At 32.3% G+C, this 18,958-nt stretch overlaps 1 protein-coding gene across 1 annotated transcript; it reads left to right on the top strand.

Moving 5' to 3' along the window:
• The first annotated feature begins 1,151 nt into the window (after positions 1 to 1,151).
• LOC139869158 (uncharacterized) lies at positions 1,152 to 2,856 on the top strand. Its single transcript, XM_071857479.1, has 2 exons — positions 1,152 to 2,036; positions 2,530 to 2,856. Exons 1-2 carry the CDS (start codon positions 1,152 to 1,154, stop codon positions 2,854 to 2,856), a joined length of 1,212 nt encoding a protein of 403 aa, XP_071713580.1.
• Positions 2,857 to 18,958: the final 16,102 nt, after the last annotated feature.

The following is an 18,958-nucleotide window of genomic DNA, read 5'->3' on the forward strand; positions in this document are numbered from 1 at the left end:
AATAATAATAAATGATAATAATAAATGATAATAATAAAATAATAATAATAATAATATTACTAAATATAATAGATTATATAAAAATAAAAATACAATCTATAATTTTAATAATAATACTGATATAATAATAATAATACTAATTATAATAATACTAATGATAATAATCATATTTGCAATAACAATACTATAATAATAGAATTCATATCTATAGATTATATATACATATTTAAGTTGGTATTAATACTAATAATACTTTAATAGTTTGTATATAATAAATTTCATATTTGTATCATAATATCATTAATACTGATAATGAAAGTAATGATATTATAACAATTATATTTTTATCCTGTAATATATATATATATATATATATATATATATATATATATATATATATATATATATATTACAGGATAAATATATATATATATATATATATATATATATATATATATATTATTACTTATGTTATATTTAGTATATTATATAATAACTTTTATTGAATATTCATTATTTATAAATTTTATATATGTTATAATATAATAATACTTACACATAGAATCATATATATTCATATATACTTTCCTTTTTATTAATAACTTTTTATCTTATGTAATATTTTACATAATTAACTCAAATGTTTAACTTGTATTCTATTATTTCAATTTATTATATAAATTTATATTTATTTATTTATATATATATATATATATATATATATATATATATATATATATATATATATATATATATATATATATATATATATATACACATACATATATTTATTTACAACAATCGTTCGTGAATCGTCGGGAATAGTCAAAGGTTAACTGAATTCATGTAATCGGTTCAAAATTTTTAAGACTCGGTTTAACAGACTTTGCTTATCGTGTCGGGATCCTATAAAGATCAAGTTTAAATTTGGTCGAAAATTTCCGGGTCGTCACATATCCCTCCATCAAAATGATCATCCAGGTCTAGTTTTGATTGCGAAGAAGCTTACTGGATCTGACAACTACAGTTCATGGCGTCGATCGATGATGATCGCCTTAAATGCTAAAAATAAGCTGCAGATTGTTACAGGAACGTTTACTTAACCAGATTCAACCTCAAGAACAAGAGCTCTTTGGGAAAACACAAATGACATGGTAATTTCTTGGATCTTAAACACTATCAGTGATCAGATTAGCAATTCATTAAGCTTTGTTAACACTGCAAAAGAGTTATGGAGTGAATTGCAAGAACATTACTCTCAATTGGATGGCCATAGGATATACCAACTAACAAATGATATAGCTCAATTGAAACAAAGCAATTGCACTGTTGAGATTTATTATCACAAATTAAAAGGTTATTGGGATGAAGTTGATGCACTTGAAGCACCTCATATCTGTACATGTGTATGCACATGTGAAAATGGCAAAAACAACACTGAAAGAGATCAGAGGAAGAGGCTAATGCAGTTCTTGATGGGATTAGATGAATGTTATGCTAACATTAGGGGCCAAATTCTGTTAATGAATCCATTACCAACTGTTGCTAAGGCTTATGGAATGGTTAGGCAAGAAGAGAAACAAAGGGAAAACTTCACTCCAAAGACAAACACTGGATCTATAGCCTTGTCCACATACACTAACAACTACAAGAACAATAACACTGGATCAAGATGGAACAATAATACCAAATACACACCCTCTACTTCAACCAAATACACTCTATTCACACTAGAAAGGAAAAGTAGCTACAAAAAGGGTGTTTACTTTGACAATTGTGGTCTAAAAGGTCATCTAAAGGTTGAGTGTTATAAGATAGTTAGTTACCCTGTTGGACAACCATTACATGGCAAATATCCACTAAACAACAAAGCCAGTCAACCTTCCACTTCAAACACCAAGAAAGTCAACATGGTAATAGGCAATGAAAACTGCAATGATGATGACATGACAATGGCAGCAGGAATGGATCAACTTCAGAATCAAGTCAACCAAGTGCTGATCATGATGCAGAATGCACAACAAGACATGTCAAAAGTATACACAAGGTATACACAAGATCATTGCATCACATATTACCAGTCAAAAGTACAAATTCATTGCTTCTATAATTTCTCATTTAAAAGATGCATGGATTGTGGACAGTGGTGCCACTGACCATGTTTCCACCTCACTAATATATATATATATATATATATATATATATATATATATATATATATATATATATATATATATATATATATATATATATATATATATATATATATATATATATATATATATATATATATATATATATATATATATATATATCATCAAATCTTACGCCACACCAATTCATGTCACATTACCAAATGGACATCACACAACTGTCACGAGCTATGGTTCAGTAGCTATTACTTCTGACATCACACTGCATGAAGTACTTTACATTCCAAGTTTTGCATACAACCTACTCTTTGTAAGTAAACTTGGTTCACACCTACGATTATCTATTCTATTCACTCTTTTATCCTGCTATTTTCAGGATCAAAATAAGAGGATTGCTCATGGCACCCTTTGTAATGGTCTATACATCATCAAACAGGACAATACACTCCATCATCCTTCCATCAATCAGCTCTCAACAGCTCAAACTTCATCTCCTGATGAAGCAACTCTCTGGCACTCAAGATTGGGCCACCCCTCTATTCATGTTATGAAAAATATAAAGAATATTCCTTGTGTAATAAAGAGTAATAACACTATAACTACTTGTACCATCTGTCCTTTGTCAAAACAACATGCTTTACCCTTTCCAGATAGTCATTCTCATGCTAGTTCTTTATTTTCCCTTGTTCACATTGATGTTTAGGGCCCATACAAACACATCACAATGAATGGTTGCAAATATTTCCTCACAATAGTTGATGATCACTCAAGGGCCACTTGGACCTACATTCTGCTTAACAAACAACATGCCACATCCCAAATAAAACTCTTTCATACTTTTGTCCTTAATCAATTCAAAATCAAAATACAAACAATTAGGACTGACAATGGAACTGAATTCCTCAACCACAACTTAACTGACTTTCTCAACACCAATGGTATCACACATCAAACCTCATGTCCCTATACCCCACAATAAAATGCAAGAGTTGAAAGGAAGCATAAACTACATTTAGAAATTGCTAGAGCCCTAAGATTCCAATCTCACATTCCCATACATCTATGGGGATACTGCATACAAGCTGCAACATACCTTATCAATAGATTGCCATCCAAACCCTTACAAAACAAAAGCCCTTATGAAATAATCTACAAAACCACACCTGATCTCACAAACCTAAAAGTTATAGGCTGTCTAGCTAATGCTCACATCCGCCCTTCAGACAAATTTCACCCAAGATCAATCCCTTCTGTCTTATTAGGGTATCCACAAACACAAAAGGGTTACATCCTTTACATCTGGAAACTCACAAAATATTCACAACTAGATATGTGACATTTCATGAACACATATTTCCTTTCAAACAACTAAACACCACAATTCCTCCATCCACCACACCAATCAATGACACAAACCTCACTCAAAACATAAACTTCATACCTACAAATAACTCAAACTTCACCAATTCTTCTTCTGATTCATATCCTCAAACTCACACCATTCCTAATACATCCTCATCATCACCTACAACCTCACACACTCCATCATCTTCTTCATCATCACAACATCAGCCACAAAATAACTCCTCAAACTCTCCCTCAGCAACACAATCACCATCTCAAAATCAACCTTCTACATCATCCCATACTCAACATAATTCAATCCCTCCAAGAAGATCAACCATGCAACATCATCCACCCACCAAACTCAAAGACTGCCATTACACACTTCCTCAATCTAATCTCAACTCCATATCCAAATTCCATCATTCAAAACACATTAATTACAATAGCATCACATCCAAATCTACCAGACACTTAATTTGTTCCATCAACACACTAGTGGAACCATACACATACAATCAAACATCCAAAATGAGAAATGGTAAGAGGCAATGAATACTGAACTTAAAGCACTAGAAAATACCAACACCTGGGAAATCACAACCCTGCCACCCAACAAATTTGTCATTAGCTGTAAATGGGTATACAGAATCAAACTCAAATCAGATGGGACAGTAGAAAGATACAAAGCCAGACTTGTGGCAAAAGGGTATACTCAGAAAGAGGGGTTAGATTATAAAGAAACCTTTGCACCAGTAGCAAAAATGGTAACCATTAGAGCTCTACTTGCCACTGCAATACACCATCAATGGCATGTAGAACAATTAGATGTTAACAATGCTTTTCTACATGGTAATCTTCATGAAGAAGTTTACATGACCATACCACAGGGCTACTACAAGTCACTACCACCTAACTCTGTTTTTAAGCTAAAGAAATCACTCTATGGCCTTAAACAAGCAAACAAGCAATGGTTCACTAAACTAACCACTTTCCTTATTTCAAATTGTTTCAAACAGAGTTATGCTGACACTTCTCTTCTTACATACAAGAATGGGAACATTTTCCTGGCTATCGTCATTGATAATGCTAAAAACGAACATATATTTCATAGCATTATTCCTCAAGAAAGACAAGATTTTAGTTGCAATTGTTCTATTTACAAGTGATATTCGTTTAAATAATAAAAGGTGAAGACAAAAGACAGATTCGACGAATTGAAGACGCAAACGACCAAAAAGCTCAAAAGTACAGAATACAATCAAAGAGGTTCCAATTATTGATAAGAAACGTCTCGAAATTACAAGAGTACAAGATTTAAAACGCAAAGTACAAAATATAAAATTGTACGCAAGGACGTTCGAAAATCCGGAACCGGGACCAGAGTCAACTCTCAACGCTCGACGCAACGGACTAAAAATTACAAGGCAACTATGCACATAAATATAATATAATATTTAAATAATTCTTATAATTATTTATATATTATATAAATAAATAAAAACCGTCGGCAAGAGAGACTCCAAAATGGGTGAGCTGTAATTTCAAACTCCGCGACTCGCGGAGTTTGAAGGCCAAAAATGCCGCGAGTCGCGGAGCCCCAAAATGAGAAACTGCCTATAAAGCCAACCGAATTCTGATCATATCAATCTATCTTTCTCTTCTCTCCATTCATACGTAATATTTATATTTATAATTTATATTTTAATTTTAATTTTAATTCTAATAATAAGGGTATGTTAGCGAATATTGTAAGGGTGTAAGTCGAAATTCTATCCGTGTAACGCTACGCTATTTTTAATCATTGTAAGTTATGTTCAACCTTTTTACATTAATGTCTCGTAGCTAAGTTATTATTATGCTTATTTAAAACAAAGTAATCATGATGTTGGGCTAATTACTAAAATTGGGTAATTGGGCTTTGTACCATAATTGGGGTTTGGACAAAAGAACGACACTTGTGGAAATTAGACTATGGGCTATTAATGGGCTTTATATTTGTTTAACTAAATGATAGTTTGTTAATGTTAATATAAAGATTTACAATTGGGCGTCCCTATAAATTACCATTTACACTCGATCGGACACGATGGGCGGGGTATTTATATGTACGAATAATCGTTCATTTAACCGGACACGGGAATGGATTAATAGCCACTAGAATAAGTAAAACAGGGGTGAAATTATGTACAAGGACACTTGGTATAATTGATAACAAAATATTAAAACCTTGGGTTACACTCAGTCGACATCCTGGTGTAATTATTAAACAAAGTATTAAAATCTTGTTATAGTTTAAGTCCCCAATTAGTTGGAATATTTAACTTCGGGTATAAGGATAATTTGACGAGGACACTCGCACTTTATATTTATGACTGATGGACTGTTATGGACAAAAACCAGACGGACATATTAAATAATCCAGGATAAAGGACAATTAACCCATGGGCATAAAACTAAAATCAACACGTCAAACATCATGATTACGGAAGTTTAAATAAGCATAATTCTTTTATTTCATATTTAATTTCCTTTATTTTATATTTAATTGCACTTCTAATTATCGCACTTTTATTTATTGTTATTTAATCGCACTTTTAATTATCGTACTTTTTAATTATCGCAATTTTATTTTATCGCACTTTTATTTATTGCAATTTCATTATCGTTATTTATTTTACGCTTTAAATTAAGTCTTTTATTTATTTAATATTTTACATTAGGTTTTAACTGCGACTAAAGTTTTAAAATTGACAAATCGGTCATTAAACGGTAAAAACCCCCCTTTATAATAATAATATTACTTATATATATATTTGTATTTTTATAAAAGTAAACTAATATAGCGTTAAACTTTGTTTAAAAAGATTCCCTGTGGAACGAACCGGACTTACTAAAAACTACACTACTGTACGATTAGGTACACTGCATATAAGTGTTGTAGCAAGGTTTAAGTATATCCGTTCTCTAAATAAATAAATATCTTGTGTAAAATTGTATCGTATTTAATAGTATTTCCTGTAAAAATATAAGCTATTTTATATACACCTAGCGAAACATCAAGTTATTTTTGGCGCCGCTGCCGGGGAATCTTTTAAAAGCCGGAAGCGCAACGCTAATATATAAAAAAAAAAATTTAGTTAACTTTTATTAAAATTCGTTTTTGTAAAAATACGTTTTAATTATTCAAAAATATAAAAATAAAAACAAAAATTTAAATATTTTTAGGAGTTTGATAAATATTTAAGTTTTATAAAGTTTCTTTAGTTTGTAAAAATATAAGTTTTATTTAATTTATTTTATAAATATATTTTATAAATATAAAAAACCGAAAAAAAAAATATAAATATATATAAATCTATTTTTTTTATTGTTATAAAGTATTTTATTTTTATCTTAGTTATTAAAGATAAGTTTTATTTAAATTATATAAATATTTTAATTAGATAATATAAACAGAAAATATAAAAACAGAAAATAAAAAATAAAAAAATAAAAAGAAAAACGCGTCGAATTTTAAACCTGTCAATTGAATTTCTGAACCCCGCGACTCGCGGGGTTTGGTGTTTTAAATACCGCGACTCGCGGAGATTTTCTGACAGGCGACAAAACCCTAAATTAGCATTAATTACGGGTGATTATTAATTATTATTATTATTAACCATAGTTTTTATTATTATTATAATTAGTTTTATTTTTAGTTTTACTTTTTATTTATTTTATATTTTAGTTAATTTAGTTTAATTAATTTGTAAAATTAGTAGTTTTAATAAATAAATAATATAAAAATAATATTTTTATAAAAATTGTAATTTTTACAACTTTTTGTATATTTTTATATTTTGTCCCTTTTTAATCATTTTAGCGTAATATTTGTATTTTTAGCTCATATTTAGTTTTAAACTTAGTTTTTGCAATAGTTATTTTTACCTCTAGATTTTTAGGCTTTGCCGTAAAATCCCTTAAGTGCTTTTTCTTTAGACTAAGATTTAGGTACTTTAGAATTTTGCGACGCCTTTTTAAGTTTTAGTTTCTTTTTAAGTTATTTCCATTTGGGATTTAGTTTTCCTGTAAGCTTTAATATTTTTAGACGACTTTTACCTATGTATCAATTATCATTCCAATTAGTAATCTCAATTTGCGATTATAATTTTAAGTTAGTTGTAGTAATAAGGTTAGGTTAGTCAAGTATTTTTAAGTTTTATAAGTTTCTTTTATTTTTCCGTCACCTTTTATTTTTCAACCATTTTTCTTTTTCGACCTTTTTCGACGAATTTTCTTTTTCTTTCTTATTTCTCGCTATTCTAGTTTTAGGATATAGATTTTTATTCTACTTCTTATCTAAATTTCTTAAAATTATGAAAATTTATTTTAAGTGGTTAAATTGATAGACATCAAAATTTTCTGGTTCGTAGTAATAGTTGGATTTGTACGTGGACCGGGTTATTGGAGCCAAACAGTCCTCAATTATATTGAGACCAAACGAATCCTGCCCCTCTGCTGCATCTTTTGGCTATTCAAAACGTGGGCAAAATCAGAAAAGTCTATTGATTGGATAACTTATTATAATTTTTCTTTCCCTTTTAAAAACTAATAGGATATTCAGTGAATGCACCGAGCAAGACGTTCACCACCTTTTGTACGTTCACCACCTGTAACTAGATCAAGACATTTAGTAAATATTACCGCCGTTGATTTTTCTTTAGAATCGTCATCCAGTCGACCAAGTACTTCAGTTCAAATTTCCGATAATCCATTTTTTAAACCCGACCTCACAATTGAGAATCCGGAGAATATTCAGGAATGATTCGTAGATCCTGAACCACTAAACTTTCCCCCGGAACCACCAATCATTCAAACAGAGATTGTTGAGGAACGAACCATTAAATCAGAATCCTCTAGTGATTCCGATTCAACAAATTCAATTATGGAGAATCTGGAACCTTTAAGTATGGAAGACCGAATGAGAGCTAAACGCACTGGCCAAGGTCACGTAATAACTCATCCAGACATTAATGCGCCAGATTATGAAATCAAAGGACAAATTCTACACATGGTGACTAATCAATGCCAATTTAGTGGTGCGCCGAAGGAAGATCCAAATGAACATCTACGTACCTTTAATAGGATCTGCACACTATTTAAAATCTGAGAAGTAGAGGATGAACAGATATATCTCATGTTATTTCCCTGGACTTTAAAGGGAGAAGCCAAAGATTGGTTGGAATCATTACCTGAAGGGGCGATTGATACATGGGATGTTTTAGTTGACAAATTTCTTAAACAATTCTTTCCGGCATCTAAAGCCGTAAGACTTCAAGCAGAAATTGTTACGTTCACACAGAAGCCGAATGAAACTCTATATGAGGCGTGGACAAGATATGGAAAGTTATTAAGAGGATGTCCGCAACATGGTTTAGACACATGTCAAATAGTACAAATATTCTACCAAGGATGCGACATCACTACAAGGAAAGACATAGATATAGCAGCTGGTGGTTCTATTATGAAGAAAACCGAAACTGATGCTTACAAAATTATTGATAACACTGCTTCCCACTCACATGAGTGGCACCAAGAAAAAGATATCGTTAGATCATCTAAAGCAGCTAGAGCCGATTCTAGCCATGACTTAGATTCCATTTCCGCAAAGATAGATGCTGTGGAGAGACGAATGGAAAAGATGACTAAGGATATTCACTCAATACGAATTAGTTGTGAGCAGTGTGGAGGACCACATTTGACAAAAGATTGTCTCAGTATTGAATTAACAATGGAACAAAGAGAGAATATTTCATACATAAACCAAAGGCCTGGAAATAATTATCAGAATAATTATCAACCGCCAAGACCAATTTACAATCAAAACCAGAATTATAACCGAAATATTCCATACAACAACCAACAAGGTCCTAGCAATCAACAAGTATCCAATAATACTTACAATCAGCAAAGACCTAATTTTCAAAACAAACCACCACAACAAACCGATGATAAAAAGCCGAATTTAGAAGATATGATGACGAAGCTAGTTGAAACTCAAATGCAGTTTTTCACATCTCAAAAACAAACCAATGAACAAAATGCTCAAGCATTTAGAAATCAACAAGCTTCTATTCAAAATCTGGAACAAGAAGTAAGTAACCTAGCAAGGTTAATAGGTGAAAGAAAACCGGGAAGTCTACCTAGTGATACAAATACTAACCCCCGGAATGAAACAGCTAAAGCCATTACCACAAGAAGTGGTACAACACTTAAACCACCGGAAATACCTGTAACTTCTGATGAAGCTATTCCTACTCCACAAGAACCACAACCTGATCAAGATAAGGAAAAAGAACCGGTAGTTGAAAAGGTTAATGAAGATAACACAGTTAAGGCTAAACCTTATGTTAAGCCATACCAACCACCACTTCCTTACCCGAGTAAAATGAAGAAAGAAAAACTTGAAGCTGAGCAATCCAAATTCTTGGATATGTTTAAACAGATAAATGTAAATCTTCCTTTCATTGATGTGATTTCAGGAATGTCTAGATATGCTAAATTCTTGAAAGATCTAATCTCAAATAGAAAGAAAATGGAAGAACTCTCGGCTGTTACTATGAATGCTAATTGTTCAGCAGTACTATTGAATAAGATACCAGAAAAACTATCTGATCCAGGAAGTTTCACAATTCCATGTTTTCTGGGTAGTCTTAGTTCAATAGAAGCATTGGCAGATTTAGGTGCTAGTATAAATCTAATGCCGTATTCACTATACGCTAAACTAGACCTTGGAGAATTGAAACCAACTAGAATAAGCATACAACTAGCCGATAGATCAATAAAATATCCTAGAGGGATAATGGAGAACATGCTAGTTAAAGTTGGTACTTTAGTATTTCCAGTAGATTTTGTTGTTTTAGACATGGAAGAAGATTCTCAAGTTCCTCTCATATTAGGAAGACCATTCTTAAACACGGCTAAAGCAATGATAGACGTGTTCGGTAAGAAATTGACCCTAAGTATAGAGGATGAGAGTGTTACCTTTTCAGTTGATAGAGCAATGCAACAACCGCAATCTGCAGATGATACATGTTATTATATTCAAACTATAGATGCACATGCAGAATTATTAGAAGAATTTCCAGAATTACAAGGAACAGGAGAATGTTCTTTAGGAGAAGGTAATGAACCAATTGATGAAGCTGAAATGTTAGCTACACTTATAGCTAATGGATATGAACCAACAACAGAAGAAATTCAAATGCTAAAAGAAGAAGACAGATATCGATATAAATCATCGATAGAAGAACCTCCAAAATTAGAGTTAAAGCCACTTCCAAACCATTTGGAATACGCTTATTTACATGGTGAATCTGAATTACCTGTAATAATATCGTCTTCTCTTACTGAAAATGAGAAATCACAACTCATTTCTGTGTTGAAAGCTCATAAACCAGCCATTGCATGGAAGATTCATGATATTAAAGGAATAAGTCCTTCGTATTGCACACATAAAATCCTTATGGAAGAAGGTCATAAAACGTATGTGCAACGCCAACGAAGACTAAATCCTAATATGCAAGATGTAGTTAAAAAAGAGATTATTAAACTGCTAGACACAGGTTTAATTTATCCAATTTCTGATAGTTCGTGGGTAAGCCCAGTTCAATGCGTGCCTAAGAAGGGTGGCATGACTGTCATTACAAATGAGAAAAATGAGCTTATTCCTACTAGGACTGTAACAGGATGGCGTGTGTGTATTGATTATAGAAAATTAAATGACGCCACCAGAAAAGATCACTTTCCCTTACCTTTCATAGATCAATTGTTGGAAAGATTAGCCGGAAATAGTTACTATTGTTTTCTAGATGGATTTTCCGGATATTTTCAAATTCCAATAGCACTCGAAGATCAAGAGAAAACCACATTCACGTGCCCTTATGGTACTTTTGCTTACAAACGCATGCCATTTGGACTTTGCAACGCCCCTGCAACCTTTCAAAGGTGTATGATGGCGATTTTTCACGACATGATAGAAGAATGCATGGAAGTTTTCATGGATGACTTTTCAGTCTTCGGTGATACATTTGAATCATGTCTAGTTAATCTTGAACGCATGCTTATTAGATGCGAACGATCAAATCTAGTACTTAATTGGGAAAAATGCCATTTCATGGTTAAAGAAGGCATCGTTCTTGGTCATAAAATTTCAAAAGAAGGAATTGAAGTGGATAGAGCTAAAGTAGATGTAATTGCTAAACTTCCACATCCCACCAATGTTAGAGGAGTTAGGAGTTTTCTAGGGCATGCCGGTTTTTAACGACGTTTCATAAAAGATTTTTCTAAAATTGCCACTCCTATGAATAAACTCCTAGAAAAGGATGCTCCATTCATCTTTTCAGATGAGTGTATCAAATCTTTTAATATTCTTAAAGAAAAACTAACTAATGCGCCGATCATGATAACACCAATTTGGAATCTACCATTTGAACTAATGTGCGATGCAAGTGATTTTGCAATGGGAGTCGTTTTAGGACAAAGGATTGAAAAACGATTTCAACCTATATATTATGCTAGTAAGACGTTACAAGGAGCACAAATGAACTATACAACTACTGAAAAAGAGCTCCTTGCTATTATTTTTGCTTTTGACAAATTTCGATCATATCTCGTTCTAGCAAAAACGGTGGTCTATACCGACCATTTTGCTCTTAGATACCTATTTTCAAAACAAGATGCTAAACCAAGATTAATCCGTTGGATCTTACTCTTACAAGAGTTTGATATTGAAATCCGAGATAAAAGAGGAGCAGAAAATCTCGCCGCTGATCATCTTTCTCGTCTTGAAAATCCTGAGTTAGAAGTTCTAAATGAATCGGCCATACAAGACAACTTTCCTGATGAATATCTATTGAAGATAGATTATAAAGAAATTCCATGGTTTGCAGACTATGCAAACTACTTAGTTTGTGGATTCCTTGAAAAAGGATTATCGTACCAAAGGCGAAAGAAATTCTTCAGTGATATAAAACACTATTTTTGGGAAGATCCACATCTGTTTAAAAGTTGTCCCGATGGAATAATACGCCGATGTGTATTTGGAAATGAAGCTAGTAAAATATTAAACCATTGTCACACAGGACCAACAGGAGGGCATTATGGGCCTCAATTAACAGCAAGAAAAGTTTATGATGCTGGATTTTATTGGCCTACAATTTACAAAGATGCACACCTTCTTTGCAAATCATGTGATGCTTGTCAAAGGGCCGGAAAAATAAGTCAACGTGATGAAATGCCACAAAATGTCATCCAAGTATGTGAAGTATTTGACATTTGGGGTATTGACTTTATGGGTCCATTTCCAAAATCTCATAATAATCTATATATACTCGTAGCCATTGATTATGTATCTAAATGGGCGGAAGCACAAGCTCTCCCAACTAACGATGCACGAGTTGTAGTCAACTTTTTAAAACGTCTTTTTGCAAGGTTTGGAACACCGAAAGCTTTAATAAGTGATCGGGGAACTCATTTCTGTAATAATCAACTTGAGAAAGTACTTAAAAGATATGGAGTAACTCATAAAATCTCCACCGCATATCATCCACAAACAAGTGGACAAGTTGAAAATACCAACCGAGCTTTAAAACGTATTCTAGAGAAAACCGTAGGATCAAATCCGAAGGAATGGTCCATTAAATTGGAGGATGCACTCTGGGCTTTTAGAACAGCCTACAAAACTCCAATTGGAACCACACCTTTTAGACTTGTTTATGGAAAAGCATGTCATCTTCCAGTAGAAATTGAATACAAAGCATTTTGGGCTTTGAAGACATGTAATCTTGATTTACATGAAGCCGGACGTCTACGATTAAGTCAACTAAACGAATTAGAAGAATTAAGACATGAAGCATACGAAAATTCGTTAATCTATAAAGAAAGAACGAAGAAATGGCATGATAAAAGAATCAGAAGTTCAAAAGAATTTAAGGAAGGAGACAGAGTTCTTCTTTTCAATTCACGATTCAAGCTATTTCCTGGAAAATTGAAATCAAGATGGTCTGGACCATTCATAGTCAAAAGAGTTTTTCCATACGGAACGATAGAATTAATAAATTCAAATGGGATTGAATTTAAAGTTAATGGACACAGAGTTAAACATTATATAGATAGTCCGATGGAAGTCGACAACGAAGTTAATCACAATTTCGACACCACAGCTAACTAAGTGTGGGGAGAATCAAGTCTTTAAAGGATAATATGTATTTCTGTTAGAGTTAGATTGTCTGTTTTCGTGTAGTTCTCAAAAATGGAACCTGAATGGTCTTTCCCTAGCAGACCCTAAAGAACTAGTCTTCTCCCCCCATTCTGAATTTTTATTTTTTTTAGGTTTTTACAAAATGAAGACTGCCTGTGAACTAAACCATGGTCTAATGCTACACGCTTTGATCACTAAACGTAATAATGACACACTTTCGAGTGAAATAGTATCAGTAATCAGAGAAAGAATGGACAGAGTTAGAAAAGAATCCAGATGCGAAGATAATAAGTTACAATTTGGTAAAGAAAAATCAAAATCCGCAGCAAAAAGAAGAGCACGACACCTAGAAAGATGTCACAAATGCGGAAAATGGTCACATGGAGGTAAATGTTCAAATAATCAAACCTATTCAAACACCGAATTTGTTACTTTATGCAGAGACGGACCGTTCATATGTTTAGAAGAAAAGACACTGAATGCTCGAGGTTACGCCTATGTAGCTATGGAAAACCAATTAAACCGACTATCTTATGAATGGGATAGATCATATAACTAAGAATACTATTTCACAGGTATGTTTGTACAGTTTTTATTTTATTTTTTTATTTTTAACCTTTTGATAATAAACGCTAAATTGTTCGCTATAAAGTATTAAATTGGTATTGAATAAAATTAGGTTTGGCGACCGAAATTATTGATATCATTCAAAAATTTATTACATCACTGCGAAATTTAACGTTTATTCTTAAGGTATAAATATCTTTAATCAATCAACCCAAAATATTTCAAAAATTCGTCATGAGTTAAATTAGGTCTTGGAACCGAAATTACTTTACCGAAAAGAGGGGCGCATATTTTTGATAATATTTGATTGATTAAAGTGGGATAAAAAGCCAAAAAGATTTTTAATTTTATTTTTACCATGTTTTTAAAATTAATATTTAAATCTTAAATTAATATTGTAAACTTTATAAAATCAATATATTTAAAATTGTAAATATTTGAAAAATTAATATAAGCTTGGTGTGAATTTATAATATGAATTTTTAAATTAAGTTTGGTGTGAATTTTTAATTTTTAAAATATGAATTTTATTTGTATGCATTTTAAATTGTAAGTTTGGTGTGAATTTTTAATATTAATTTTGAATTTTATATTTAAGTTGTGTGAATTTAAAAACAAAAATTTATTTTATCTCATTAAGTTAAAAATATGATTTTTAAAATTCGTCGTAAGTTGAAGACTAGGTCTTTGAACCGAAATTGCTTTACCCAAGGGAGGGACGAGAACTTTTATTATCATTATTTTTAATCTTATTGAATTAAAGTATGCCAAAAACATTAAAAAACCAAAAATCTTAGCTTTTAAAACAATCGCTACAAAAAGACAAATTTTAAAATTTTGTCGAGGGACAGACTAGGACATCGATCCAAAACGACCTCGTCCTCAATAATAAGGGAAACAAAATTTTAAAAATTATTTACTTAATTGTTTTATAAGTTAATGATAATTAAAAAAAAAAAAAAAAGCAAACTCCGCGACTCGCGGAGTTTGAAGGGTCCAAACACCGCGAGTCGCGGGAGGACCGAAATACAGAAAAAATAAAAAGAGCTGCAACTGATCAGTACACACCTCAAACCAAAAAATACTGCGAACATATACGCGAAAAAACCCCAAAAACACCCCCAAAATCACAATTTTTAACCGTTAATCACCAAATCTTTTACTAAAATCATGTTGAGAAGGATGCTATCTAGGAATTACTCAAGAAAAATGGTAAATTTCTACACCTAAACACCATTTAATCCGAAATTTGGTGTTCTTGAGCAATTTTTTCCCCAATTTGATTTTGATGCTTTTTAGTGTAATTATGCTTAAATTGTTTATGTATTATGCTTGTATAACCTAGATTGATGCTATTTAACATGATTAGAAGCCTTAAACTTCAAATTTAGAGTAATCTAGGGTTTGTGTTCTTGAGCAAATTTGGGGCTTTTTGATATAAACAGGTTATGGCCGATTTTTGTCATGAATTGTTGCTAAATTAAGTAGTGTAACATGTCTAGGTAGTTAAATGATCCAAACTTTGAGCCTAAACATGATTTTGAAAATTAAAGTGGACTTTTTCAAGTCTAAAATTCATGAACTTGATTTTTGAGAGATAATGCCATTTAAAACTTGTTTAATTGCTAGTAATGATTATTTTGACATGTTATTTGAGTTGAATGCTTATGAACTTGGCGAACATTTTCGTATATGCTTATTTGAAAAAGTGTAGATTTGATAAAAATGTGAAAATGAGCTTAAGTTTGATATAAATTGATCATGTCATTGTAATTATTTTGATTGATGATTTTGCTGACACTAATGCATATTTGGATGCACAAAAATTGTGTTTGATGTGTTTTGCAGACTGAAAGGGGTGAATCTTCATCCCAAGCTCGCAATGCTCCTGCTGAGAATGCGGAACAACAGGAGGTGGATAACTACTACAAGCAGGATATACCTCATCCAGTCATGACCTTTTCTGATATGCACTTGGAAGAGTTGCACCCGAACCTGAGATTTGACAGACTTTGGATATATTATCCAAAATACCAAAGGGGTTTGCATACTCTTCATTCTAAGGTTGTTGAGGTACCGAGGGTCATAGAATGGGGACCCTTAGAAGCTGTAGAATTGGCCGGGCCAATTAGGGAATTACTTGTACAGAGGTATGGTAATTCTACTTTTAATGACTGGGTACGTTTATTCACCATGCGTAGACCTGTATATAAAGTATGGTGTGAAGAATTGTTGTGTAGTATAGAGTTGAATGATCAGGTAGCTAGTTTAACCGATCGATCTTTTATTAGATTTTTGTTAGGAGGTTCGATGCATCACATGTCTTTACTAGACATGGCTCAGGCTTTACGTATATATACGCCTGAGGAGTTAGCATCTGCCGATTGTAGAGGATTGATACTAAATGGTAGAAAGATAGATGAAAATTTTGATACACACGGTGTGTGGAGTCAAATGACAAGCCATCACCGTTTCAAAGGGGGAAATTACTCTTATTTGGATATAGATAGAGCTGAATTAAGAGTAATTCATAGGTTTTTAGCTAATTCGATTACACAAAGGGGTAAGAACAAGGAAAAGGTAAATGAACAGGATTTGTTTTACCATATGTGTATTCGAGACCCACAAAGCGCTGTAAGTATACCGTATTGTGTGGGTTATTATTTATCAGCTATGGTTCGGGGGATGAGACCGCATAGCATAATAGGAGGTGGTATTTTTATTACTTTGATTGCTGAATATCTCGATGTGGATATAAGTCGGGGGGGATTATTAGTAGAAGAACCAGAACCCCGCGATACAATAGGTTTAAATGTATACCATGGTGCGAAAGTTTTGAAGAGGCAAAATAACGCCGCAGTACCATACCATGGTAGACATCCACAGGTTGAGAGAAACCAACAGCAAGGTAATGTAGGAGGGGGAAATGAGATGCAAGAAATGCAAAGGTTTATAGCTTCACAGGAGTACGAAAATGCTAGACAGAGAGCATTTGAAGATTGGCAAGTTCATCAGAACCAAATCATAGCTCATTGCCAATATATAGGTAGAAACTATATTCCTACACCGAAACCCATCTTCCCTCCCTGGTCTATAGAGATGCAACCACCGTATCCTACGTATAACCCTGCCGAAGCATTCTATAGCACCTATGGTTTTGCCTGGAACCCCTATTGATACCAGTATCATCCCTAGTCTACTTAGTTTTATTTATTTTGTAATTTGTAATGTTGATACGATTAATACTTATGTTAATATTGTAATAGTTTTTATAATTGTCTAACTTTTATTCTTAGATTTTATTAATTTTTGAATGTGGGGTAATATACCAAACTTCAAAAATATGTATATATGTTTGCAGTTTATCTTATGTACACAACAGGGTAAAACAACGCATTTTCAAAGACTGACATTAAGTTCAGCAAAAGCAACTAATTTTGACGACAAGATGCAAAATATATGTGAAATAACAACAAGACGGAATGAACAAATGATGTGCACCATTTATCATTCAGCAAACAAACGCCAATATATTTGGAAACTTTGGTAAAAATTTAATCATTTTCACACAAATCACCCTCAATAATTTAAATTGTTACTGATTTCTTGCAAATGAGGGCATTGCAAGATCTTAAGTGTGGGAAGGGGTTAAATTCTTTCGGATTTTAAAATTTTTACTTTATACACTTGGTTACCATTAAAAATACTAGTAAAGCAGTAGTTGTATTAGAATCTAGTGCTCTCTGATAATAAAGAACAGCCCTAGTCTTATATACTGACTACCAAATTCTAGTAAAATTTTTAAAAATTTTCAATTAAATGAACTCAAAATCATGTTTATACATATTTATGAACGATAAAACTAGGTTTTAACACCGAAATTATTGTAACCTCGGAAAGGACATAAATTGAAAAACAAACCAAAAGGTTAAAATTCATTTAAAATGGAATAGAGGACGATAAAAAGGAAAATAAAAGCCAAGTGTGGGAAAATTTACCAAGCTATTCAAAACATATATCACATATTTTTGTACAAATAACTGAAAATACTTTTGCTTTGGACTAAACTAAAAAGTTTTTACCTGATTTACTGTAAGAAAGATGGATCTACACGATGAATCAATTCCATCATTAAAAGGAAGTAAAGTCTTCCGAAAAAGACACGCGCTTCTTGATTTAGGTCATGAAGTTGTCGTCCAGACCAGCTGTAGGTTGACGAAAAATCTAGAAAAGTCATCACTAAAATCAGCAGGAAATCCACGGACCTCAGCATTAAACAGGGTCGCCAAGTGGTCAGATTTATCCTAACCATGAGAAGGATTTATCTCGTAAAATGGGGGGGCACCATGCAAATTAGCTGGATAAGACTAATGAATCAGATCCCCAGAAAGGATAATCTCCTTAAAGATTAAAAATCAGCTTTTAAGCCTGATATTACTCAATCCTAGAGATTGACCTTAAAGATTGAGAATTCAAACTCATAGAATTCAATGATATCTAAACTCGAGCTTGAACGAGAAAATATTTTGATCAAAATTACAAACCGATTTGTTTTCTGAAAACCCTATTTTCAATGCGTTCATTACCATTGAACGTAAAATCCTAGGAATTCACCTGGAATTCATTAGGTCACCTGAACCTAATCGGGTGT

This window comes from Rutidosis leptorrhynchoides, chromosome 9, assembly GCF_046630445.1.
Source record: "Rutidosis leptorrhynchoides isolate AG116_Rl617_1_P2 chromosome 9, CSIRO_AGI_Rlap_v1, whole genome shotgun sequence".
Lineage (NCBI taxonomy): Eukaryota > Viridiplantae > Streptophyta > Magnoliopsida > Asterales > Asteraceae > Rutidosis > Rutidosis leptorrhynchoides.

Coding starts and splice junctions, on each gene's coding strand:
- LOC139869158 (XM_071857479.1), top strand. CDS start 1,152: ATGGTAATTTCTTGGATCTTAAACACTATCAGTGATCAGATTAGCAAT. Junction 2,037..2,529: donor CACAACAAGACATGTCAAAA/GTATACACAAGG, acceptor TGCTATTTTCAG/GATCAAAATAAGAGGATTGC.